Here is a 27,161-nt window from a genome sequence, read left to right as displayed (position 1 = left end):
TGACAATCAAAGAAAAAAAAAATGAGACGTGTGAAATAAAGAAAGCTAAATAATATCTGCCAAAACACAAAAACAAAGCAAGACTAGCTTAAAAAGAGAAAGATGCACTGTATGTGCAAAAGGAGAAAAAAGAAGGAAAAGTCAATCTTTATTTTTCCAACAACTAGAGCACAGGAAAGAGGAAAAACAAGCAGACGAACACATCGAAAGTTCAGGAACAACCAAGCAGCAGACCAGGCAAAGAAAATAGCCCAACTTTATACTGTTATTACACTCTGTTAAATTGTTGATGGCTGCACTTACGGGAGGAGCAGGTTCAGTATACTCTGTTGGAATCGATGGCTGCACTAACCTTACTAATTCGTTGAATTTTTCTATACTCCACAATTCCTTGAACCTTCACACACACACAAGCTATCATTCAATTACATCATGATTGACATTAATATCTCAATGCACATTAGACCACTGCAGCAAGTGTTCCATCTCCAACCACATAGAACAAAAGTACCATAGAAAAAGCATCTAGGGCAAGGAAAACGAGCACCATGTATGGTGATAACTTGCCCTCTGGAAATGGAATACCAAAACAGGATGCAACAGTCAAACCGATTCATCAATCAAAGCTGCCTGAGCAGTGGAGACACATATTTCCTTCTCAGAGTAACAGTTTCTGAGTAAATTGTAACAAATGAAACACAAGGCAGCTTTAGATAATATAAAAGTAACTGTGTGAAGAGTTCCAATTCTTGCTAGTCACTTGAGTCATACAATGGACCAATAAACAACTTTAGTGCCAAATAAAATACAATAGAGTTGTAACCAAATAAATGCAGAAAGCAAGTTCAGAGAATACATATGCTGACATAATATCAAGATGCAGCACCAAGTAAGTTCCGATTGCGCATTTCACATTCAGAAGCTTCATTCGTACTGTAAGGGGAAAGGGATCTAGGAAGTAACCCAAACCTGGCTTCGAGGATAATGTACAAGAAGGCTTATGTAGTTATGTGTCTTGGCTTTCATCTCTCAAGCAGCAAAATAAGTTAGAAGCATCTGTTCCAAGATATAACCAATAGAGAGTTTACATTATTGCTGGCAGCTTCCCAGAAAGAAATGGTGGAAGAGAACTTTCCTTCAGTAACAGAAAAAGGTTTATTCAGGCTAAATATCTGAATAAGTTCGGATTGTCCTTGTCCCTCTCCAAATAATCTCTTGTGATCAAGTCTTCTATTCTTTTCTTTATTGCCTTGAAGTCGGGCTGCACATCACATAATTAAAACTTGACTTACCATGATAAACAAACATCAGGAAAAAAAAATCCTTTTGCCAGAAACAAACTCTGAAATTATTAATTTACTCAAGGATATTGGCCTCATAATGTCAAAGGAACTTTGATGTTTAATTACTGATTTGTAAAGCAAGAATATAAACACATGGACCTTAAAAAGGCATATTTAGCCATACACTGTAGATAGTAAGGAGATACCAACAAATTATATTTAAACCAATATTCTTCAAGAAAAAAAAAACAATAGATATCATGAAAAGCTCTATACCTTGAACATCCGGTTAAGCTGCTCGACACATTCCATAACTAGCTGTTGGTGACCCAACACTTTACGACTTTTCATAATACGCACTATGGAAGCATCAATTGCATATCTTCTATCTTTGTCAACATCTTCAATGACCTTCTTCTTCTCATCCACAGGAGGAAGAGGTATCTACAGATCAAAGATGACAAGTTAACTTGAATAAGTATATCCAGAAGAATACATTTAAAGAATGATTAGGTAACAAATACTTTACCTTGATTCTTCTCATCTTATCAGTGAACTTGGAATTGAATTCAAAATAATCAGTTGAAGAGATGCTTTTAGTACTTGGTTCTTTGTTAAGAATCTTGTATTTTGCACATGAAAGAGAATGGAGCAATCTGATAACATCATCATCTGTCAAGTTCAATTGTGACATGATCTCTGAATAACTCAGTCTATCAGAAGAATTAAAAAGCAGCAGTGCAGAAGCCTGCGGTAAGAAAGATGTATCAGAAAATTACACGAATAGCCATGGAGCTTCAATTCATATATGAGATAAAGAGCTTAAACATTACCTGATAAGTTGTCACAATCAGCTCAATGGTTTTAGGTTCAAACTTGCCATTGATATTACATGTACCCAATGAATATATCCACGTAAGCTTCCTATGCTTGGTTTTTGTCTGATAAAACTCTCTGAAAACTTCAACACACTTAACCTACATATAACATAGGCACAGAATTTATGAACCAAAGGTACTATCTCAACTTTGCAAAATGATAGTCTTGTACCACTCAAGCCTGTTGGAAAACCGTGGAAATGTGCCAAAAGAACACTCCACTTAAAACAACAATATTTGGAAAAAAGAAGCAAGTGAGAAAGAAGTGTATAATATCAAAAAATTTACCATCTCAGCAGGAAGATTAAGATCAAAGGATTTATAACTTGGCCAGAATCCAGTCGTTAGAACAGTCACAGTCAAGTCAATTCCAGGATTTGCCTGAGGGTTACTATTAAGATACTCCTCAAAACTTGATTGGTTTTCCCTTGCAAGTGTCAAATCAGTTACCTGAAAAGGAAAATGTAAGAGAACACAAATATTATCACAGATAACTAATAACAAAGTCAAACTAACAGACCATGCCCTCCATTTTCGAAGTAAATTGCCCTCCGCATTGCTGCTTAAGCTTTGTTAAAATACTTCTCTCATGGTCATCGTTAGCACTTTTGTCAAATAGCAGCCTCCGAGCAAGTTTCTTCCTGCCAATAATTACAATGGGAGGGTGTACAGAAAGCAAAATATAAAAGTTAAAATTGAAGCAAGCTTGTTTGTTGTTGACACTTGACAGAATGTAGGATAAAGCTTGCACCTGTAAAACTCCGCGAAAAGATCTTTGTCGCTAATATATGCAAGTAATTTGACGACCTGTAAAAGATTCATTGATGATGTGAAGCAAGGTGTCATAAAATAACTGAATAGCAGCTGGAAAAGGAAGTGACCTTTTCAAGCGTCTCCTCAATAGCTTCATCACTTAGTTTTTCACTTCCACCTTTTTTAAGTATATTATCACAAAAGGTAGCTAGAAGTTCGGCACTTGAGCTTCCTGCAACTCCCTTGTTACAGAATACTTCAAAAGCCTCTTTTAATGCCTGATAAAGACTAGAAAAGTTTAGAGGACAAATATGAAGATGGAGCCCAAACAAACAAAATAGTGTGCAAATCTGTACCTTGTGGAAAAGAGAGTGGTTTTGGAAGCAGTCACTCACATATGTCAAATACTTGTCATGGAGCTCAATTACTTTTCTAACAAAAACCTGAAAACTAGATACTATCATCAATAAAACCGCTCCTCAGTCAGTCGTCATATTGACCATAAAATGCAATTACCTGCTCTTGCAAACCGACCAAATCTTTTTTCTCGGCCTGAAAAAGAACCATATTATTCATCATATTAGACTGGCAGAAAAAAATAAATTCACGGCCTTATGCAAGAAGAAAGATCGACTAAATATCCAAATGAAAACACAGTAGTTGGTTAGACCATTATTGCAAGGAAGGTTACTAACTAACTATTTAACAAAATACATAAAATACTATGCATACAAGCTGAGAAGCACATAAATTCTGATTCTGATATGAGCGGATGCATGCAATATCTGAAACAACACCAATTAAAGATTATCTAAACCCTGGTTTTTCATAATGTTCTTCTGAAGGCAAATAACATGGAAGAAGCTTGGTAGCGATATGAGAATTAAAGAGCATCTATTGCTTGCACATTATTCAGCCATTTTGTAGTCCAGCACCTTTTATGCCTTCAATATGACACATTTCCTTCCGAGGTAGAAAGTAGAAACCCACTCTCAGAATGGATAAGAAATTAAATGACCAATACAGTCACTACAAAAGTACTGCGGGAAAGCAACATGGTTATCTTGGGGGTTTCAGATATGGACCTTAGAAATTTCACATACAAACCATTAGACAAAAGATGGAAAAACAACCCTCTGACAATTTGCTGTACTGAACTGAACACCCTCTAACCTGTGTAATTTCTGATGTTCTTCATCACCCAGTGATAAGTAATGGGTTATTATGCAACAAAATAGAGATTTTATTGATCTTATATTTTCTTTCCATGAAGAATTCAGTGTCGAGGGCTTGTGGGAGAATTTCTCGTGACAAAAAAGAGGGAGAAAGAGAGGAGGAATAAGGCCAACAGAATATAGTTAGCATAAAAATATACTACCAATTTGAAAATAACCTTTGCCTTTTGATTTATGTACACCAATAGTTCATTGGCACCTCAGGAGTTACAAACATCATTTACAACCCACTGTCCTGATATTTCATGTTACTATTAAAGAATAGATCTACTTTCAATGGTCAACATATTACCTTTTTATGTCTCTTCATTATGGATTCGTAACTTCAGATGCAAAAGTTATGAAATTAAATTTCCACAATTTGTGTAGAATTTTGTCCCACTGAATACTACATACTAGTATGCAATGACAATAGATTGCAATTGTAATTTTGTCCTACAAGAACTGAATGAGTTATATAAATGCATGTAAGAAAGTCCATTTGGAGGAAGAGAGGATCAGAATATTTTTGACCTTTTTATTACTTGCAGCATCTTCTGCTTGTTTGACCAAATCTGTACCCTCAGTTGTGACATGCTGCAGATCAGAAATTTCGCTAAATCAACGAGGAAAAGAAACACTTTTCAACTATTTTTACAGGATAATAAAGTTATGCTGACCTGCTTAAATATCTGAGAAACTGGGTCAAGCCCACGATTTATTCTAGAGAAGAGTCTGTACATCCTCGACAAGTCATCAACCTAACAAGCACAGAATGATAAAGCATTGAAACTGTCTGGTTGCTCCATGATGCTCTGCATTCATTTTACAATAAGGAATATACATGTATATGCACTAACCTTATCATCCTGCAGCAAGGCATGGCATCCAGAATGCTCTTTCTCAAGAAGTTGACTTGCATATACAAAGAGTAACTCATGTTGCACTTTCTACAAGCATAGCAATCGTGAAACAATGTATGAGGAATCATCAACTGTCAAGTAAAAGAATAACTTTAGAGGCTAGTAATATCATCAGATAAGATATGCAGGTCAGACAATTGGACTGGTGAAGAAGTTTACTAATCCTATTGTTTTTGTCAATAGACTGGGCGTACCAGATTAAAGAAGCAAAACCTAGCACTCAGACCATAATCTAGACTATCCAGTTGACACTTGCAGTCAATTTTCTATGCCCGAAAAATATACACATGTAGTCCAATCAAAGAGTTAAGAATTGATCACAATAACAGCACTGTATGATATGAGTTAATAATCATAAATGGACTGTGACAAATGCAGCAATAGACTCAAAGACAAGAGGAAACCGTATCTTCTTTTGCCTACAGAGGCTCAATGTCAGCCTATTTTCAAATGTTAACTTTGTCCTTCTCAGATTCAGCCTCACTGACAAGCAGCTTGTATTCTACTACATCAAGCACAAAGTTTAAGGTCACTGTCATTGTTGAGGAGGACTAAAATGAGTGCCTTAATTTCCTGTTATTATCTTCATCCATAATCCTTACACAATATAACTGATCCCTTCCTCTTGAATTCTTCCTCTACTTTGACCCATATGATCTGTCCCTTAATACAACATATGTTCCCATCTAGAATTTGCCTCACATTTAATTATCCTCAAAGTGATAATAGTGTGGAAAGGATCCTAATTGTAAGTTATTCATTGTGCACTATACACAAATTATAGATGCGCTGAAATGTTAGCAATTTGTGTTAATAAATAAAAGGATAAGGTTTTGTTCCCAGATTCCACAAACAGTTCTCAGAAACTATAGCAAAAGATCTTTTGCTATTCTCATTTTTCCTATCAAATCGTGAACTTGTATTTGCCTCAATGCTAATAGTCTACTTCTCTATACTGAATAATCTAAACCCTCTATTTTGCACCTTCTTTTTTATTTTTCAACTTGGTAATGAAATCAACAACAGATTCACAATATCGTGACGAGCGCAATATGCAACCTCAGCCTCAAAATACAGGTATCCATGAGCAACCAGTTTTCCTAGATTTTAATTCTGTAAAGCAGGTTGCATGAGCACGTCAGCTATCTCAAATAAGATTCCACAGTATGGCAACTAGGGTTAGAGTATTGCAAATTAATATGTGTAACAAAGTTTCGCTCGAGAAACAGTGATTTGATAAGTCGAAAGTGCATCATTGAATCAAACCTACGGCAACTGCTCAAAGTCTATTCTAATAAGAATACTGGTCTTTCAAGAACAAGCACCCCAAAGATGCAGGCTCAATTTAGAAATAAAAAAATAGGCAGCGCTTGATCCATCGTATCACTATAAATGTGGCAAAAATTCACCTAAATACATGCAGACTTAAATATCCATGTTGTACATCTGCCTAAACAACTGACATCCTCTGGTAGATGCAGCAACAGCTTCCATCAAACTTTTATTAATTATTTCATTACATGAATGTCTCCATTAAAAGAGGATTTTAACTATGGGGGTAAAGCTATGTACATCTTGTCCTTACCATACCATACAATGGTGGCCAGGGACTTATTCATTAGGATGTTCTTATTGAGAGAGGATTTAATTAACAAAAGAAGCGCTGAACATGTAGGTGAATCTTCAAGAAACTGCATTTTACCTTACGGACGTCAATAGTCTAATTAGCATAAAAGGTCATAAGATGATAAATAATAGAATTACCGCAAAATATAAATATCTACTTCTTTCAAGCTAACAAGCTCATGTAATCCTTCAATGCATTGTTGCTGTTCCTTTTAAAACTAAAATGTTGTGAGACACTTATAGTGCATATGATGTCATCATTGAAAATGAACTTGGAACTTAACCAATTTTCATGATTTTAAGATACTGATGGCAGAATGAGATGTCTTGCAAATTTACCGATATCAAGTTCTCATTATCATCCTAAAATACAATGTCATTCTATGCAACTCCAAAGTCAGTGTGAACACAAATGGAAAAGAAAATATTGATATACATTACCAAATGCACATATGGTATATATGATTATGGAGTTGTCAATTGGAAAGTGATTGCGCAAGTGCCGAAAATTAACATGTGGATGAATAACAGTACGGCAATTTTTTGTCAATTTACATTTGTTATTTTATTGTCTTTATTTTAAATTTTTTTCAATTATACTGTACAAAGTACAAACTAGTGGTAGACTGGTTGAGCAACAAGGTTGACAAATAGACTAGGGATTCTGCCCTTAGCCAAGTTCAATTTTGAGTCTGGCATAGATAACTATGATTTTTTTAAGGGAAAAAGTAATCAAAATAAATAAGTTAAAAACTTGAATAGGATGAACCTCCAATAATTTTTGTTCACTACTTGAATGCAAGTAATGCGAAACTCTATCTTTCTCCCTTTTCAAACACTCCTCTGCCTGAAATAAACCAAGAAGTCATCACCATAATTTTAAGAAAAATTTCATGCTTGTTGTTCAAGCATATTCTAGAAGAAAATACCTTCAACATGTAATCTGGACATGAGTCCTCCAAAATCCAGTTCGAAGCTTTCCGAGAATAATATGCTGCAGTATCTTTAAGCATGTATGCTTCAAAGTCATTTTCATAATAATCCATTTTTCCCAATCCAATTTCAACAAAAATATCCAAAACATTTTTCAATAAAGCTCTATCAATCTGCTCCCCCTCACGCTCTTGATCAATCTGCTTAGTGAAAATAATGCTAAGGACGATATAATGACATTATACCAAAGATAAATACATGGTTCCATCTTTCAACATCCACATACCAAAGAGATCACGGCATCTCTCACTATAGCATTAATCTCTTGATAAACCTGTAATAGAGGACAAGGAAAATCACAAATCATCCAAGAAGCATCAGAACTTTGCAGAGCTCAGTAAGATAGATGATGCAGAGTACTTACAAGGTATGAGTATGCATTAACAAAGAGAAGATATAATATGAGGGAAATAAACTTGAACAATCAAGCATAAAAAATTTGTGAAGTTAGTATCCTCCTATACCAGATCGCGGAAGCAAGTAAGCCCAACTTCATTGAGCGCAGGGAGCGACCTTCGAGTTATAAAGTAGCGGTCAAGATAGTGAAAAAAACGTGATAGCCATCGGACCATGACCTTGTGATTTGACCATCTTTTCACGAGTTCCCTCAACATAAACTCGTCATGCTTTTCTCTCAAAGATGGAAGCACCTGAATGATGAAAGTAGAGCTGCTTAAAGAGAATAACTGTGAGCATTAGACAGACAGAAGACTACCAAAGAAACATGTAATTACCATTTCGAATGAGAGAGCAGCAGTATATGTTTATAAAGCATATGAGCATGATAAAAAGCTCAATTTGTACAAATTCTATGCTGAATTGGATGACTATTATCAACGTAGAAATCAAGCTACTGAGGCTTCCAAATATGTAAGCAATGCCCTAGCTCTGTTAAAAAAAGTTAACCCACAATATTCATTTTCTAGGGATTAAAAGGAAGTTTGAGGGCACCAAACTTGATTGTTGAAGTACTATATATTGAATGAGAATATCAGAGCTGATACAATGACTTCCATTCCATGCACAGCCAAAGGGAAAAAAGATCAACAGGTTTTAAATTTCATGCACTGTAACTGAAGTAAAAAAAAAAACTCAAAAAGACCTCAAGTATCAGATCACTCTGCATCATCCACCTAAGGAATCTCGTGGATTGATTATGATCCCCAAGGACCAAATTCCAGAGGCCCAAATGAAATATCAGGTACTCTACAGCATTCTCATTTCGCTTCCAAGTACTTCTATAAATTTTACCACATTTTCAGTGCATGCTCAGTTAAAAGAAGACACCTCCAATGAAAATGTCAATCATAATTTCAGCTATTAGAATGAGGAAAGCCATATATTTGCACGCCAAATATCAGGTACTTCAGTTCTAAAACTACACAAACAGGATTTAAAGGCAAATGATTATTTCCATCAGAAATAAAACCACTGTAGAGCTGTCAAAGTTATATCAGGCATATTAAACTTGCTTTGTATGGAGCCTACATTGCAAGAACAATGCTTATGCTTTTCCATATTAAACCTAAAAGACAAATAAAACAGAGAGAAAGAGGCAGAAGAAAAAAAACTAGAAAGCCTTCCTCACCGTTGAAGTGATGTACTCTTCGAACGACTCTCGATACTTATCATACAGCTGCTGCGAGTAATCATGAGGGGGCTTCTGAGTGCACATATTGTATATAGTCCTAATCCACCAGTAAAAGGAAACAAACCAAATTGAGCGAAAAGAATCAAGAGAACGCAACCCTAAACTTGTAAAGAGAAAGGATACGTGTAGAGCATCATGTAGTCCTCCGAGCTAAACTGCGGCTCGGGGAGCCCTTCCAAGATGTTCTTCAGCTTGGTGATTCCTTTCTGCATGAACTCCCATCCCTGCTCCAAATCTATCGTCTTCCTCTCGTGCATCGACATGATCTTGAGCTCCAATCAAAACTGAAACACACATCAAGAGCTTAAGAAATCAATATATCCAAAACCCTAATTTCGCCTGTGGATTAGAGGGAACCGGACTGGTTCGGCCAATGAGAAACAAATTTGGATCCCGATTTCAAGCATGGGGAAAGAGGAGATGGAAATCGAAGCAAGAGATGAAATCTACAAAGAGACAAAGGAAAAGAGGGAAAGGTAAAGAATGGGATGATGAGCACCTGATTTGGAAGCCAAACGAAGGAAGAAGTAGGAATTGCCAGCGCCTTGGATTTGAAACCCTAACCTCAATTTTAGTCAAAGAAACGGTAATTTGGGAGCTGCGGAGGAAGCTGACCGCTCCCGACGGAGTTCTTGAAAAACGAACAACAACTTTATTAAGCTATTAAAATAAGCAAAATAAAAAGAGATCGGAATGAAGCTTGTAATAAAGAAGCGCAATTTGCATTCCGCCCCCCAACTTATCGGGTTATCTTGTTTTGAGACCTGTCTTCCAAAAAAATAGAAACATTTATAAAAAACACCCTATGTTTTACTCCTATTATTATTACTCACTCTTTATCATATAAAATTTTATCATTGAGACTATTTCTTTTACTTCGAACGTCTTATAAGATTACTCTATCTTAGTTTAAAATATATAAAAATTAATTTAGTATCTTGAAGAATTATTTTTTAAAATTAAATAAGAATTATTTTAAAAATACTTTTATTTTTCAATGTAGCAAAATACTATCTATTTTATCCTAGTTGTTAGGATAAAATTAACTCACATTATTTTCTTGAGATATTAAAAATAAAATTTAGAATCATATGGTAAATATTCATTCAGTAAAATATAAACGATAAGTAAAACAAAAGATACGAAATTTAAAGAGTTCTTTTTTCCCCCTACCACCCTTTATATTTATTTTTCTAGGATTGAAGGAGATTTAATGATTGATATACTAGTGATTATTTGGATATATATGACTATAAAAAAATAATAAAATTTATAATAACTGTTTTAAAATTTGAGAGATTTTATTACATAGAGTAATGGTTATATTCCTATGCCGAGCAAGGATTCAAGGGGTTGAGGTGTGAAACCTTGACTGAAGGTGCCATTATTGTTTAGATTTTTAAGTGCTAGTAGCTTAGTTGTACTCTGTGCTGCGAGAAAATTGACTTTTATATTGTTATTTAGTCGCCATATTTTGTGCGCTCCAGTACGAGGAGTTATGGTTTGTTTTTATTACTGGTGTTGCTTTTGTTATAATTTGTTGATCGGTTATGATATTTGAATAGAGGTATAACTTATGGAATTAAGAATATTAATTTTATCTCACAAGTGAGGTGGAGTTCTCGGACTGTAACAGATTTTCTAAATTATTTTTTTATAAAATTAATAGTATTTTACTGCAGCATGTTTGGAAAAAAAAAGAGTATGATTATAGACATCGATCACACTGAAGATAAACTAAGATGCCACGATTCATACTTATTTATCATTCTCAAGAAATATATTTAATAGAACCAAAATGGGAGTGCAAATATCACGGACCGTTACTGGCTCCTAATACGGCGGGATATCGTGGGCCCCACTGCAACGCCCCGCCCGGCTGCGCGTGCCCTTTTTCCAAGAATACCCCCCTAAGACGTGCCCGAGGTCTCCTCTCTTCTTCCGTTCCCCTTTCACCGGCTTTTTCTGGTCAACCCGGGCAGCTTCTTCCTCCACTCTATAAATCCGTCATCTCCTCCTCCATTCCATCTCCCCTTCTTCAAGCATTAAAGCGCTTAACGAGGAACAACAATGGAGGAGGAAGGCGAAGCCCGTGCCGCGGAATCGGACGGGCACGGAGATGTCGTCGAGGAGAACTTCGAGACCTCGAAGCTCCGCCGCTACGACTCACTCGACATGGAGGCCGCCAAGATCAGCTCGTCTCACGCTTCCCGATCCAACCAGGTTATCATCTCTCCTTGTTATGCACGTCCATCTCCTTTATAGATAACATTATTATTGATCTGGGACAATTGGTTGTCTAACAATTATAGGCGAAGGATTGGGAGACGGTATTGCGGCTTGCGTTCCAGAGCATCGGGATCGTGTATGGGGATATCGGGACTTCGCCGTTGTACGTGTACTCGAGCACGTTCACCGATGGGATCCATCATGAAGATGATATCTTGGGAGTGCTCTCCCTCATCTTCTACACTTTCGCCCTCATACCGATCATCAAGTACGTCTTCATCGTCCTCCAAGCCAATGACAATGGCGACGGTCAGATCTCTGTTAGATGATTGGGATGCGTTTCTTTTTTATTTACTAAGAATAAACGTTTTTCATATTGGAATCTGTGGGGTGCTTGGGACTGCAGGAGGCACGTTTGCTTTGTATTCGTTGATATGCCGCTACGCGAAAGTAGGGTTGATACCAAACCAGCAAGCAGAAGACAGAGAAGTATCGAACTTCCGGTTGGAATATCCGAATCGGCGACTCCAACGAGCCACGAAGGTGAAGGCGGCTCTCGAGAACAGCCGATTTGCCAAGTACTTCCTTTTGTTCGTTACCATGCTAGGGACTTCCATGGTCATAGGGGATGGAGTTTTAACGCCATGCATATCAGGTATATGATGTATCGCTGCATATCTCCTCTTCTTTAATCCTTACTTAAGTGGGTCATTAGAACAAACAGAGTATGATTATATATCCACCAACAAAAGGCAAAAACCAGCAGTAAAACCAAATTCATGAATTTTCTAGTCTCTCTTAAAGTTGTAGTATAAATGGCCATCTTGATGACAAATTACTCATTGATTGTGCCGTTGAGGATTGTTTGTATCTTTGGACTGCATGACTTATCGTCGGCAAGGTACATGGATGCTAGTATTGGCTTGTCAAGTTAAGTATACCATTTAGAATAGAAGTTAAAAGGTTGTATACACATTTGTATTTGAAATTGCACCTTTCTCTTAGGTGGCATGTGATGTAAAGAAAGAGCATGTGAGAGCCAAGCCTCTCTCTCTCTCTCTCTCTCTCTCTCTCTCTATGTATATATATATAGTCTATACCTATCTATTCTATTCATCATTAAAAAAATATTACTTCTAAATCTCACAACTGTTTGATAAGGATCTGTAACATCATTGGACTGCTTTAACTTAATTAGTACTTACTGTTTTAGCTTACTTTGTTTATTTCTTCTCTCCTCGTAGACTTTTGTTTTGTTTGTTTATTTCTAATCTAAGTTTGGATTTTTGTGACAGTTTTATCTGCGGTTGGCGGCATTAAGGCGGCCACAGACGCCATGACTGATGGTAAAAGATGACAGCAAAAAAGACCAATATTTTGCAAGTTCATTTCTTTCTTATGGGTACAAAGCATAAAGTTTCACGTTTCATTTAATGAATATCACCTTTTTGACTATATCCCGCTTCTAGACATGTGATATGCCTCAGCCAAACTTCTTCTGCTTTTCTTTTCTCTTAGTTTTATAGAGAAAATGTCTCACTAAACTTATTTCGTCTATAATCCGAGAGAAACTAGAGATAAAGCAATTACTGTGGAGTATTTGATCAAACCAAGCCTTCTCGTAAACTTAATTTAATTAGTCAAGTGGTTAATAGGATGGCCCCACCTGAGCTTGAGGAGTTAGGCAAGGGGGCATAAAATATTTTATGTTATATGGGAGTAAATTATTTGAGTAAAATAATAAGTTTTCCAACCTGATCAAAAACTTATGAATGCTTGACATACTTTGTTACGTTCTCAGACAGGATCGTGTTGATCTCAATCGTCATCCTGGTTTGCCTATTCCTAGTTCAGAGATTTGGAACTGATAAGGTGGGCTACAGTTTTGCACCAATAATTACCATTTGGCTCCTAGCTATTGCTGGCGTAGGTGTGTACAACTTTGTCAAATATGATCCATTGGTGACCAAAGCGCTTAATCCCATGTACATTGTGTACTACTTTAAGAGGAATGGAAAAAATGCTTGGATTTCTCTTGGCGGAGTTGTTCTCTGCATAACAGGTAATTATCCTTTTGTTATCTAACCGTTTAAGCTTTCAGATTAACTAATTATTTAATAATAAATATGATTGCAGTTTTCTTTTTGAATGATTTATATTAAGAATTATTGTGAAATAGGTGTGGAAGCACTATTTGCTGATGTTGGGCACTTTACAGTCCGATCAATTCAAATAAGCATATGCTGTATAACTTTCCCATGCCTCATCTTAGCATACACGGGCCAAGCATCATACTTGAGGAAGTACAAGGAGAATGTCGGTGACACCTTCTACCAATCAATACCACGTAATGATTTCATAAGTTTGCATTTGTGTGTATAGTTCTCTAATTCCTTGTCGCATGCGTAAATCTTTATTCATGTTATCCTAACAAAAGAATAGAAATTTAATATCGATATCTACACTCTTCTTATTTGTTAAACTTTCATTATAACACTTAATCTTGGAGTTAGGATCAAAATGCTATCTTTGAACGGAAAAGTTAATTTGTTCATATATTTCTTTTGTGATATTTTACACAGAAATCTTTAGCTGAATTGCATGCATGTATGTTCTCCTTTTATTAACTGATGACATAGAAGCCCATTAATGTTAGAAATTTGTCACTGACGCTATGTGAAGAAAGTTGATGATCTTATTTGATTTATTCATTCTTCGAACTTTTTGTTCAGATGGATTATATTGGCCAATGTTTGTATTGGCTCTCTTGGCATCCGTGATTGCTAGCCAAGCCATGATCTCGGGTGCATTCTCTATAATCCAACAGTCCCTTGCACTTGGTTGCTTCCCGCGTGTGAAAATTATCCACACCTCATCTAAGTACGAGGGTCAAGTCTACATCCCGGAGATAAATTACGTTCTTTTGGTTGCTTGCATCGCCGTCACCGCCGGCTTTAAGACCACCGTAAAGATCGGCAACGCATATGGTACGTCATCTACAAGACTACAACTTTGTATTAATCCTTTAATTTTTTTTCGCAAATTTATAATTTACCCATCCATTTTTTTTACTGTCTCAAAAATTTATAATATTTTTTTTGCAAAAAGTGACCACCATAGTAGTAATTTTTGACTCTCGACTTGTATATGCAGGTATTGCTGTGGTATTTGTCATGACCCTCACTTCATCTCTTGTAACTCTAATCATGATCATGATATGGAAGACCCACATCATCAAGATAATCATCTTCGTGGCCGTGATCGGATCAGTCGAGCTTATCTACTTGAGTTCGGTGCTCTACAAGTTCGATCAAGGCGGCTACCTACCATTAGCCTTTGCTGTATTCCTCATCGCAGTAATGCTCATCTGGAACTACGTCTACTACAAAAGATACACATATGAACTAAGGAACAAGGTACCAAACGAGAGATTGCAGAATTTAGCCACGGATTCCAACGTATGCCACCTCCCTGGTATTGCCTTCTTCTACTCCGAGCTTGTTCAAGGGATTCCTCCCATATTTGAGCATTACGTTGCAAATGTGCCGGCGTTGCACTCTGTACTGATCTTCGTTTCCATCAAGTCGCTGCCGATAAGTAGGGTTCCGACCGAGGAGCGCTTCTTGTTCCGTCGTGTCGGGTCTCGTGACAGTTTTGTGTTCAGATGCGTCGCGAGGTATGGCTACAAGGACGCGAGGAACGAGAAGGAGCAGTTCGATAAGATGTTGGTGGAAAGGCTGAAGGAATACATGAAAGAAGAGCGGTTCAGAGACGGCGAAGTTGTAAGTGAGGAGGTGGTGGCAAGAGAGATCAAGTTGGTGGAGAAGGAGTGGAATAATGGAGTGGTGCATCTCTTGGGGGAGAATGAGGTAGTTGCAGGGAAGGAGAGTGGGATTTGGAAGAAGATTGTGATAGACTATGCCTATAATATAATGAAGAGTAACTTGAGGCAACAAGATAAAGTATTTACTATTCCTCGCAGGCAGTTGCTCAAGGTTGGAATGACCATTGAACTATAATAGAAGTACTCAAGAAGAATTAATAAGTTAGCCTTATTCAGAACATGAGTTCTTAGTTTTTCTTTTCTTTTCTTTTTTCTGTTGGGTTAAAAGGGAAAATCCAAGGATGAATATTACATTTAAAAATTGTATTTAGGACACGAGATTTCTCATAACATCTAAATGTTGCTAGGCTTTGTTCTGATATCTTGCATGCTTGTATGTTTTCAGTTTATGAGGTTTATGCTGAATTTTAATCTAATTGGATAACATTTTGATCTATCCCTTCTCTGATATATCAGTTGAGTTTCTGATCCTCTACTAATTAGATATGATTTTGAGATTTGCAAACAATTTGCAGGCTATTATTAAGTTCCTTATTTATGAACATGCTTGTGGCAAGTCTGAACATGATAGTATGATACTGGAAACAGAAACAAACTCCTAAAAGATGCAGACCCATGAGAAGTACCTAATTCTTCATTTATCAATGTGTTTCCTTTCTACTTAGTCTTGAAGGGATGATGACTGTATCACATAGTAGTTATCAATGTCAAATTCCTAATGAAGCATTTACCTGACCGAAATTGGAATGAATAACCTCTTAGTAGAGGAGAAAACTGTCTTTCTTGCTTATGATTTGTATTGCTCTACTAAAATTTTCCGCAATCGAGGACATGGTGTTACATAGAGATATATGAAGAAAAAGTATCTAGTGGTGCTGTGCCTAATTTTCTTAATCAACTCTACAATTTTAAAGAGGGTACTTCGGTGCGACAAGCTCCAATAGGCATCAGAAGCTTGCAAAGGGCTCCTTCTTCGCGTGCGAATCTTATTAGTAATAGGTTGAAATTTGTCGATTAGTGTGCTTCCACGCAGTGGCGCTCACGCGATTCCTTCTTAGTTCCAAATTCAACACTTGTTGACAAGCTGCATCATTCCAATTGAATTATTGACCTAATCGATTCTAATGTTTGTGATGAAGCCAAGCACCTTTGACAGGAGAGCCTGACATTAACTTCAAAATATTTCCTAACGAATGGTCCCCTCAAGCTTTATTGGAGACAGGATTTTTTTAATTCTTCAATCAAATATGCTTCTTTTCTGTTCTCCAATATTACATTATGACAGTATTTCATCTTACTTTTATTTCAGTATCAATGATAATTATTCAAAGTCTGATGGTTTCTTTACCAGAAATCCTGCAATAGCAATCTTTGCAGTGAGTTTTAAGCTTCGGCTAAAGAGTCCACATCTAAATTCATCTATGGTTTAGGTTCTTCTTTCATCAATATGTTTCATGATTGCTGCAACTGAACTTTATACACTCTGTATGCAAACACCTATAATAAGGTAATAAGATTATTATAGAATTGCAAGTAGAACTGGGATATGTAGTCTTGCTTATGCATATCTTTGATTACACTCACAGATGGACTTTAAGGAAGTTAAGTAAAGAAGGATTTGTGACCAAGTTATATCAAAACTTAAAATTCAGCTATGATTACTCTCAACTCCTTGAATGGCTTATATCAGAACTCCGGACGAGCAGCTAGCATACAAGATCAATTAGATTAAAATGCTCAATATGTTCAGTTATCAAGAGGAATATGTAAAATTCACATACTTGTATATATAGAAACAGAAACCTTATATAAATCTAAAATTAGAAACGCTGACAAATAATGATGGTAGAAAAAGACTTTCTAATGAATGAAGATGACAAAGAAAAGTTAGCAGATAAAGATTTTTTTCTTTCCCTCATCATATCATATAAATCATGTGGAACATTAGCATTCAGCAGAAAGCCCAACTTGGCCATTAATTAGAGAAATTTTTGAGTGTTTGCAGGATCTTTGACATCCAGAGAACTAGCAAGTGGTTGTTGCTTCGTATGTGGATCTTTTCTAAAGATTGATAATTCATCTCGAACATCAATCTGAATAGCCTTATTCTGCTTCATTGATGTTGCCAGGATCTCTTCATTCTCTCTATATTTATGCAAGTATCTTCCCATTGCCTCTGCATATTCATCAAGGCCAAGTGACTTCATAGCATAACAAATGTCATCTCCGTTGATCGTCTTGCGCTTCTCCTTGCGGCATCGATCTGAGGCTTCTCCAGTGATAAAGCTGACAAATTCTGATGCACACTCCTGCATAGTTTCTTTGGCTTGCTTCGATATCTTAGCATTAGGCGGTAAAACTTGCTTCATTATTCGCCCAACATTGGCTATTGGCAATAGATGATCTTCTTCCTTGACTCCATCCACGCGTTCATCTTCTGAGATAACATTCAGTGAGGCCCTTGGAAGACTGCAGCTGCCTCTAGAATGGTCTTTGCCGTATAATTTTCCATCCATCTCTAACGAGGAGAAGAACGTCCTAAACTAACTGAAGGAAATTATCACCTTGTGGCATCTGAGCTCCTTACTTCAGTGTTGATATAGGCATGAGGATATATTCATCTACAGAGAAACATCTACTTGTTTACTCGAGATGTTCCTAATATCCCTCAAAAGATGTGAGAATGTTCTAATGCTATTGGCCTAACATTTGTCTAGGTACGCCCAATAATAACTCGTTACCTTGACACTTGACCAACCAGTTTAAAAGTAATCCCAGTATTAATTTGGATATTAACAATATAGGTACATATTTAGTGTGATCATGTTGCCTGGTTTTGAGGTTAAAAAATAGACATTAGGGCATGGTATAAAATTAATAATCACAGGAGCTACAGCAATTTTAGTTTGTTTAATTCAGCAATACAAGCGATGACTTGAGATTATATGGAAAACCATATTAGAGCAACTCAACGTTGTGTGTATAGAGTACAACTATAATGAATCATTTAAGGCAACTAAAACATAGAAACTAAAAAAATTCACTCAGTGATTCAGTAAACTTTCTCTATCTTCAGTTATTAAATGTGCAATTTACATTCATTATCAGAACTCGGAGGCCTGAATCTTTCTATTGCCTCATCACTCGTTAATTAATTCAGTAACCTTTATTTTTTTATTTTCCTTTTATATATATCTTCAGTTATTAAATGTGAAGATTGCATTCTTTATCAGAACTTCTTATAGGCCTACATCATACAATAATAATATGTAGACTTTTTTTCTCCAGTGAGGATCAAATATGGCACTTGTAAACATAAGAAAGATCATAGAATTTGGTTGGTTGTGACGTCGGATGGATTGATGCATCTTATGCAATGACACATGACCTGACAATCTCCAAGTCAGTTGTTCCTTTATTTTATTTTATTTTATTTTATTTTATTTTGGGGAGGGGGAGGGGCTTTGATTCGAAAGAATTAACAAGCAATGTTGAGAGAGGACACTTGCCGACAAATCGTGCAGTACACGCATGCGATAGAATATGATTCTGATGTGGATGCCATTCACATGCCCCATGGATGATCTGTATCGATATTGAGAAGGGATCTCTACTTCGTTTGGAAAGGCTACACAGCCAGACAGACCTCAGCTCAAATGAAAGCTACATTCCAATGTCGATGCTAAAGAAGTAAGGTAGATCTTCTTTATAAACCCTCTTATCAGAAGGAACAAATAGCACCTGTTAAATATTCTAAAACAAAAATTAAGGGATTCAGTCCTTCTACTTTTCTTTGAAACCTTGAATGTTGTAGTTTCATAAACATAGATATTCAATAAATGGCACATGCCATGTACCGTAGAATTAATGTGTCATAATTAGACAGCAAAGATTGCTGAAGGAGTATCAAGGAGAGTACTAATCAGGTCCTGCATGAGTAACTGTGATACAAACTATCCCCATGTTTTCTTGAAAAGTTTATATTCAATGTACATTTGCCAAATTTTCTAGGAATATACAAGGGAGTTATACTTTCTGATCATATGATAAATCTCTTGCAATGGTGACAACTGACAGCTTGATGGTTTTACAAACATGCATGGTCTCTGAAAGATCATATAGAACAACATCTTTTGTTCTTCTGTTCCTGGCTGTTGAAAAGATTAAAAGAACAAGTGAATATCGAGGTGACACCTGCCGACAAATCGTGCAATATGCGCGTGCTGTAGAATGTGATTCCCATAGTGATGGCACGTGGCGAAGAATCTGGATCTACGTTGAGAAGAGAGACTGACAGCTCTAGGTCTGCTCCCTTCAGAAAGGTTACATAATTTCAGCAGCCTTCCATAGATCATATGGAAACCACTTAGCATAACTGATACTAAAGAGAGTAGTTCATCTTTTGATGGTTGTTGCTTCCTAAGGAGCCTCCTTGTTGGAAGCAACCTCCTTGTTGGAAGGAGGAAAACCCGGGTTATTTAACCTAAACCAGGCTCAATATTTCATTCATCTTAGTCTTTGGAAACAAAGCCATATATATTTTATACATGCCAAGATACTAGAGCCAACTTGCAAAAGCCTAGTGAAAACTTTCACTCCAAACCATGTACTTCCTTGGGGCAAGGGATCTTTATTATATGCCTTCTATTTTCTCTAACTATCTATGTTACTTATACCTTGTCCAGTATGTAACCTTTGTATTGTAACTAAACCATGTATTTCTTTCATTTGGATACTTGCATGTATTGTTTTAGGCAACATGGACATGATGATAAAAATAAGTGTATCCTTACAAAGAGGCATGAACTAGGGTATACTCTTCATCAAAGCTGGATTGCTGTATGGTCTTGATATCATCACTTGGTGAGTAAGAAGGAAAGCAAGAAAGGATGCTAGAATAGGCAGGAGCCAGGAGTTGTCATTCAGTTAAAATGAGTTCTAAGAATAACATGATAATTTTGGCACTTATAATATTGGACTAGAGTTCCTTCTCATATAACCATAACTATGTCACCTAATCGTTTGGCCATTATCATACCATGAGACAAAGCAGTTGAGTTTCGAAAAGGAAAACTTAAAGATCAAATTAGCACCTAAAGTTAGACCACATATAGGACATCTTACAGATTGACATCAACTATAATAGCTGTCCAAATTATTGAAGGTACTCCATTTCTCCAACCACTTATCGAACCATTTAATATGCCAATAAAGAAGCATCGTATTAGGCTACAGACACGCATTTAAGAACAATAAAACCAGCAAATAACTCCAGAATTAACTGACAAGGCATTTGAAATCACCAATTTCTTTCTTGCTATATTTCTTGAAAGAAAAAGGAAACAGAAAAAAAAGAAAAGAAATTTTGTCTGAAGGTAGTAGGCATCAAACAACAACACCACCGCATATCTTAGCAGCACAAATTAAAATTAGTAACGCTCGACACTGTTTACAAATAAAGCAGAAACACAAGATCTAAAGATCTTATGCTGCAATTAGCACTTATCCTATGCTATAACTCGTATACAGTAGTCTCTAGCTAACCCCCTAAAATTTCCTTGATGTTGAAGCATGATCATTATTATTCCTCTCCATGGCATTGAACATGAAATGATGACCAGATCCTGAGTATTGGTTTCCGATCGGCTCCCCTCTCGGTTCGTCGATTCTAGCATCTGAGCCAGTGGCCTTATTACCATGGATTAATCCGGCGGCGGCTCTATCGCCTTCCATCTCTCGATACTTGTGCAAGTACCTCCTCATCGGCTCGACGTAGTCATCGAAGCCTAGGTTGCACAGCGCCCAGCACAAGTCGTCGCCGTTCACCGTCTTGCGCTTCTCCTTGTGGCACTTGTCCGACGCCTCCCCCGTGACGAAGCTAATAAACTCCGACACGCACTCTTGCATCGTCTCCTTGGCTTCCTTGGAGATCTTGGCATTCGGGGGAAGGATTTGCTTCATGATTCGCCCCACATTTGCGATCGGCAACAGGCGATCTTGCTCCTTGATCCCTCCTCCTCCATCACCGGAAGCCGCCCCTATGGAGCTCCCCGCTCCGACCTTGTAGTTATCATGAACACCTTCGGAGTCGCTATTACTTCCAATATTATCAGCCATATCTAACACCTTGGCCTTCATCTGCTCCTCCTATTTATTCCAACTATGTAAACACATAATACATCCGTATACGTATGTACGTATGTGAGTATGTATTTTTTTTTTATTCTAGCTTGTCATGTGCATATACATACTCAGTAGTCATGGATGGACATGAACTGAAAGTGTTGTAGATCTTTGCTGTAAGGTAATTTGGAGAAGTAGATGCAGTCTTCTAGGAAGAGACATATGATCATGTCAGAAAGCTCTTGTTGTTGCTTGAGAGATTGGTAATTGCGAGGGTGGTGTCATACAGTAAGCCGAGGACCAATGAAGTGGGGGGAGCTCTTAAAGTGGTAGGGTACTGTCCACATATATGTCTGACGACATTTCAACGCATGCTAATTTAATCGGACTGCAGTTTGCATGTTGCAGAAGAAAATAGAGAGAGACAGAGAGACAGAGAGAGAGGGTAATTAGCTTTAATTGGCAGCCTCTAATTAATCTCCCGACTGATCTAATCATGTGAGGTTGCCATGGCCTGGGGTCCCCTCTCTTCTTCTCATTTTCAATGCAATCAATGTGCCGATCATTGTACTGCGATGCGCATCTATCATGTGTTCATGTGATGCTGTGGATCCTGACCTACTTATACTAATAATAGCTTTAAATTCCAAGCTGGATACCCTGTTGGAGATGAGCAAACATTTGGAGGTGTGTCAATTAAGGAGAACAGTACTGGCTCCATTATGAATATAGCATATAAGAGAGAATAATATGGTTCAGTGATACATCTAAATGAACAATATTGGAAGGCAAGAATGACTCCTACTGTGCTTGCAAATCATTCTATATTTGCAGGAACAAAACTGCTATATATATATATATATATATATATATATATATATATCTTCTCTATTGTTTTCTAGTCCTATTTTTATTATTACATGATTACCATACTGGAAGATGGAGATACAAGAAGAGGGTTTTATCAAGAAATGTATATATATATATATGAACTTCGATCTTGAACTCTTCAGGTAGATCTCAACTTTCTTGCATACCCCTATGCTTGGATTGAATCAACAATTGTTCTGTAGAATCACATGTTTATAGAATAAGACAGACAAACTAATGTCAGCTATAATGTTGTTGTGATTCTTATTGCATTATTTCTCTCATGATCTTGAGTAAATGGCATCTTCTAGCGAGAGCTTTTCTCCATTATTGGAATTTGGAAGTTCCTGCGTTGTCTTTTGCACGGCATTCAACTTAGTTGTCTTTATACAAGAAAAAAAAGCTCCTATGGTATATACCCAATTCTAGAATGAATACACACACATATATATAGTTCTCGGGAATCAAACTCCAGATGGTATAATTGCTTCTCCTTTTCTTTTTCTTTTTCTCCTTTAGATGCCACAACCCACTTAGTCACATATGGGGGGAGAATGATTGACCATTTCTGGAGTAACTATTGGCTAGCATAGTACATCTCCTACACTAAACTATTATGGTGCTAATATCTTTTTATTTTGTGGGGAAGTTGGATAAATGGCTTTTGAACATACTTTTGTCTACTTATATATTCTCCACTTTGAAGATATGGATGTGTTTTTAATTATCTTAGATACTCATCGCAATTTCTGGGAAAGTTTTTGGTTGCGGTTGCGATGCGAAGATAGCCAATCAAAGAAGGCAATGCAAATCGAGTGCACATCTGCAAGCATGCATATGGTCAAGGAAAAGGAAATAGAAAACTACAAAGGGAAGGACACCAACCATCTTGGGTCACTTACATTTATCAGACATCCAATTATGCTTTCAGATTCCTATACCATATATGCCTCTTCTCAGTGATAGCATATATCCCAAGAAAGCTACCTACTGGAGAACCAAGGGTAAGCCTTTAGATCCTGGGATTAATTTACAGTACTCCCACTGCTTCAAGATTCCCATATGTATTTTAAAATGCTAACTTAACCTACAAACTATCTTCAAGGTCTGGAAAGATAAGATGGAGGCTTTCTTGGTCTACATTGGTAGAGCTCTTGGGTGGCAGTAATTTGACTAGTATGAGAAGTACTTTCTTAGTTCCAAACAAGACACCTGGCAGCGTTGCTGCTGGTGGGCCATGGCCAAATTCTAGTCATTAGTACGAGCTCTTAAAGTGGTCATGAAGAGGTTGAGAGGACTACTCGGCCTCACTTGGCTTCATCCTCCTTCCAAATATCAGCATGAGGGAGATGATACTGCCAGGGTTGGTGTTATTATTGACATAACAACCTACTCTTATCTTCTCAAGTGACTAGAATGCCCTTCTAAGAGAAGAGGACAAAAGGGGCTTAATTATTATTATTATTTTTTTTTTGAGAAGGATAGTTTTGTCATTCTCAGATAGGTTATTCTTGAACTGACAACGCCATTCTTCTGCTAGGTGTACCTATCGTTTGGAACAATTGTGGCACGTTCCTCGGAAGAGTTACCCAAGTTATTTTACTTATATATTAGGAAGGAGTAGTCCTTTTATCTAGTTTATATATAATTTTACTTACAAGCTCATAATTTATTAAACAAAATTAATTATTTTAATCTCTCCGACAAATAATTGAGATGATAACTAAAAAGTTCATCTCCTTAGATTCTGTTGAGCAAAGGTCAAGCTTGAAATCTCCACAGCTTGGATAAATCATGATCAAGGTTCCCTGGAGTAATAAATTAGAATCCTAACCCCTTAGGGAAGCATAAAGCATACTTTATCTTTGCTTAAAATCGCTAACCACCTCAATTATGTATAAAATGATTATTCTATTAATGGCTTAAATGATAGGCTGGCCTTGGGCTTGGGGTGATTAGTTCAGTAAAATTAGGACAACCAAGTAGATAATCCATGATATCTCTTTGAGAGGTAAAGAAGATTCCATGTAGGTCAGACGACCCTTGGTATGAACCCAAACAGCATCAAACCCTACCATGTTGATAGATAAAACTTTTCTTCTCATCAGAATGTACTTAATTAACAGTAACCTAAGACTAAATCTGGAGGGAGAAGAAGAAACTATATACATTCCCAACCTTGTCGAAGTTGAGAATTTTCAAAATTATCTCATACTATTCAAAAGCTATTACATATTAATATTTCTTCTTCATGTATAGAAAATGGTTCCAATTTGCCTAGGATATTTGGATGGAGAAGAATCCAAAATTTAATTGGGCCCAGTGCTGCATGCTTATGCTCTACTTCCTCTTATCTTTTTATCAGGTAATTTGATGCAGCCTGAGCACTGATGGTTCCGATTTTATTCTATTCTTTTTGTGACAGAAACGGATAGATTCTGTCACGAGCAAATGGAGCTGCTGAAATTTAGCAGTAGCGAAGTCTGTGACCATCTCAAGATCTATCCAAAAGCAACAATGATGTAAAATTAGAATTAGGAGAGCATTCAATAAACGACAGCTTAGAGATGACCTGAAGACTATAAACATAATTATGGTGAGAGATATTGTACTCATGTAATAGTATTATGGCAAGACATGCTCCTGGCATTTGCAAACACCAAACTATGTTTAGCATAGTAAGCAAACACTTTTGTACTGTAAATAGTGTACCATCACCAGCTCTTTCAGATTTTAACATCAGTTAAGCCATTTGAAAAGTATCTCTACTGTGTTACTATGTTAACTCTCAACATCTTCAAAGTTCATCAAAAGAAATAAGATAACAAGGAGTATATTTCACAGAATCAAAATCAATCATGTCACTGTTCAGTAATTGGTCCACACATAAACCTGAGTAGACTTTGAAGGTAAGCAATGAACATTTTCAACAAAGGACTTCTGAGGACTGTGTTCGAATATATATAGCTGGATCTGCCACCACAGGAAACAGCATATTAGAAACTTTGCAAAGATAAACAAAGACACTGGAGACCACAAACACAAAGGGATGTTTTGAGGCTTTACCAAATTGACATCGTCCAACAACTTGACACCTGCAAGGTTGCAATAATTTTAGCAATGCAAAAAATTTACTAGAGTCCTGCCAAAGAGATACAGGTTATACTAATCAGCTCCCCCCCACCACCCTCTTTGTCATCTTTCTGGTTCAGATATCATCATTTTAATGTTAGTCCGAGGCCTACAAAGTACGCCAGGAATCAGACTTAACGTCAGCTGCATGTTGCTATGAGACTACTACTTTACCTCCCCTAATGTTGTATCAACCAATTACCCTTGGCTATTTTGATTAGATAGTTTCAATAACCAACAAGAATTGGTAACGAACAACTGGTAAGCAAAGACGACGACGATGAAACTTGTACGTAATAAACTTCTTAATGAAGATTGTGTTCATCCATGCTATTCCCCCTCCAACAGTTTCAACCTCTGGTTCAGCAGCCTCAAGCTCATTAATGGCATTTCACAGCGGATTCATCCGACATTACAACACCCATTCTCGAGCAATCCACTTTCCTACCGAGATCAGTAAATAGTGAAGGATTATTCTTCAGAAGGGCTTATGTAATACTAAGAACACGAGAGGAGAGAGAGAGAGATTGCTGAGACATATACGTATGCAGAGGGCTTATGTATACAAATTTCTCTTGAGCCTAACATAAGTTTATCAAATAGGCAGATAATTCCTTGTGAACAAAAGCTTCATTCTTGCAGAATGGGATCAAATACATACCGCTTGACTAAGTGCAGACCAGATTAGGCCAATCCTAATTAATGTTAATCCGAGCCCCAGAAAAGTATTCTTTTGCGAATTAGAGTCTTAAGATGTAGCTTTTAATAAATATCTATACACTTGTATATGGAACTATACTTATTCACAAAAGCCATGGAACTGGAAATCATTATCTAATTCTTGATGGCGGATATCCTACATTATACATAGTAATGTGTGTGGGTTACCGAGAACAGACTGTAAAATACTATCCAGCCTTACTTCAAAGATCACATCTTTAGAATTACCATACATACACCACCATATCTAACCATAACATGTCTCCTACTGTGTAAGTTAGCCCGAGTTAATTACGATTGCCAGTATCTACAGAAAAAGAGAAGAGTTGCAGTAGAAGAATTAAATGCCATGGAACTTTTGAGCGAATTCTTGAGGCCTTGAAAGAAACCCAACTTGTATTTTCAATAGCCAAACGGCGGGGTTTCTCCCATTTAAAAGAACTAAGAAAGAATACTGACAATTAGTAGTGGAGATATAACAACGTGTGACATGACAGAAGGTCATGAATTCAAACGAGTAAAATTTTTAAAGAATAAAATTAAAGTGAATTGTGCATATGTGCACTTTCTGACTCATGATTTGACTCATTTATGATTTATTTTTAAGGGAGTCAACTCATATCAAACTTATGAATTGACCCAAAGATTTCAAAGAAACATTGAAAAATAATTAAAATTGGGCCAAAATTCACAATTCTAGTAGAGTGTGGCAGCGAACCCCCCAGGCCGATCAATTTCTTGATCCGAACACAAAACAAAACTAGAAACTAGGGTTTTTCAAGAATTAAATCAAGAGTAGAAGACCAATTAAGAAATCTTAGGAAAGAAAGAAGTGATTCAAGAAAAAGGTGGGAAAGGAGGCATCCTACATTGTGCTCTTTGGATCGGAGAAGAGAGAACATGAACAGGAGGGGAAGAGAGA

General features: G+C 36.8%; 4 protein-coding genes across 5 annotated transcripts; 1 reads left to right on the top strand and 3 right to left on the bottom strand.

The window, feature by feature from the left end:
* Positions 1-692: 692 nt before the first annotated feature.
* LOC140764663 (cullin-1) lies at positions 693-9,992 on the bottom strand. The gene is made up of 20 exons (XM_073103345.1): positions 9,821-9,992; positions 9,445-9,605; positions 9,259-9,358; positions 8,135-8,320; positions 7,897-7,944; positions 7,607-7,810; positions 7,447-7,524; positions 4,989-5,078; positions 4,809-4,889; positions 4,663-4,725; positions 3,431-3,466; positions 3,271-3,357; positions 3,043-3,192; positions 2,913-2,968; positions 2,682-2,802; positions 2,450-2,611; positions 2,117-2,260; positions 1,813-2,031; positions 1,560-1,727; positions 693-1,261 (listed from the first exon to the last, which is right to left on the bottom strand). The coding sequence occupies exons 2-20, from the start codon at positions 9,582-9,584 to the stop codon at positions 1,160-1,162; spliced, it is 2,235 nt and encodes a 744-aa protein (XP_072959446.1). The 5' UTR covers positions 9,585-9,605; positions 9,821-9,992; the 3' UTR covers positions 693-1,159.
* Positions 9,993-11,276: 1,284 nt separating this feature from the next.
* LOC140765330 (potassium transporter 5) lies at positions 11,277-15,814 on the top strand. Of its 2 annotated transcripts, none has more exons than XM_073104362.1 (8): positions 11,277-11,544; positions 11,634-11,859; positions 11,957-12,205; positions 12,846-12,896; positions 13,352-13,612; positions 13,730-13,897; positions 14,283-14,537; positions 14,704-15,813. In XM_073104362.1, the coding sequence occupies exons 1-8, from the start codon at positions 11,392-11,394 to the stop codon at positions 15,567-15,569; spliced, it is 2,229 nt and encodes a 742-aa protein (XP_072960463.1). In that variant the 5' UTR covers positions 11,277-11,391; the 3' UTR covers positions 15,570-15,813. The 2 variants fall into 2 exon arrangements, with proteins under 2 accessions (XP_072960463.1, XP_072960464.1); XM_073104363.1 differs by having other exon boundaries at positions 11,292-11,544; positions 11,634-11,818; positions 14,704-15,814.
* A 1,559-nt stretch (positions 15,815-17,373) lies between these two features.
* On the bottom strand, positions 17,374-17,910 carry LOC140764427 (nuclear transcription factor Y subunit B-4-like). Its single transcript, XM_073102995.1, has one exon. It carries the CDS (start codon positions 17,908-17,910, stop codon positions 17,374-17,376), a length of 537 nt encoding a protein of 178 aa, XP_072959096.1.
* Positions 17,911-20,696: 2,786 nt separating this feature from the next.
* Positions 20,697-21,677, bottom strand: LOC140765600 (nuclear transcription factor Y subunit B-1-like). The gene has a single exon (XM_073104761.1). It carries the CDS (start codon positions 21,530-21,532, stop codon positions 20,942-20,944), a length of 591 nt encoding a protein of 196 aa, XP_072960862.1. The 5' UTR covers positions 21,533-21,677; the 3' UTR covers positions 20,697-20,941.
* Positions 21,678-27,161: the final 5,484 nt, after the last annotated feature.

This window comes from Typha angustifolia, chromosome 8, assembly GCF_048772165.1.
Source record: "Typha angustifolia cultivar Huaian chromosome 8, ASM4877216v1, whole genome shotgun sequence".
Lineage (NCBI taxonomy): Eukaryota > Viridiplantae > Streptophyta > Magnoliopsida > Poales > Typhaceae > Typha > Typha angustifolia.
Note: the sequence above shows the minus strand (reverse complement) of the source record. Positions and strands in the feature narration are given on the sequence as shown.

Excerpts from the sequence above, each read along its gene's own strand:
- LOC140764663 (XM_073103345.1), bottom strand. The coding sequence starts at position 9,584 with ATGTCGATGCACGAGAGGAAGACGATAGATTTGGAGCAGGGATGGGAG. Across the intron at positions 3,193-3,270 it reads ACCACTCTCTTTTCCACAAG|GCATTAAAAGAGGCTTTTGA; the intron begins GTACAGATTTGC and ends AGTCTTTATCAG. Across the intron at positions 2,261-2,449 it reads TTAATCTTCCTGCTGAGATG|GTTAAGTGTGTTGAAGTTTT; the intron begins GTAAATTTTTTG and ends TGTTATATGTAG.
- LOC140765330 (XM_073104362.1), top strand. The coding sequence starts at position 11,392 with ATGGAGGAGGAAGGCGAAGCCCGTGCCGCGGAATCGGACGGGCACGGA. Across the intron at positions 11,545-11,633 it reads ACGCTTCCCGATCCAACCAG|GCGAAGGATTGGGAGACGGT; the intron begins GTTATCATCTCT and ends TAACAATTATAG. Across the intron at positions 12,206-12,845 it reads TTTAACGCCATGCATATCAG|TTTTATCTGCGGTTGGCGGC; the intron begins GTATATGATGTA and ends TTTTTGTGACAG.
- LOC140764427 (XM_073102995.1), bottom strand. The coding sequence starts at position 17,910 with ATGGATGGAAAATTATACGGCAAAGACCATTCTAGAGGCAGCTGCAGT.
- LOC140765600 (XM_073104761.1), bottom strand. The coding sequence starts at position 21,532 with ATGAAGGCCAAGGTGTTAGATATGGCTGATAATATTGGAAGTAATAGC.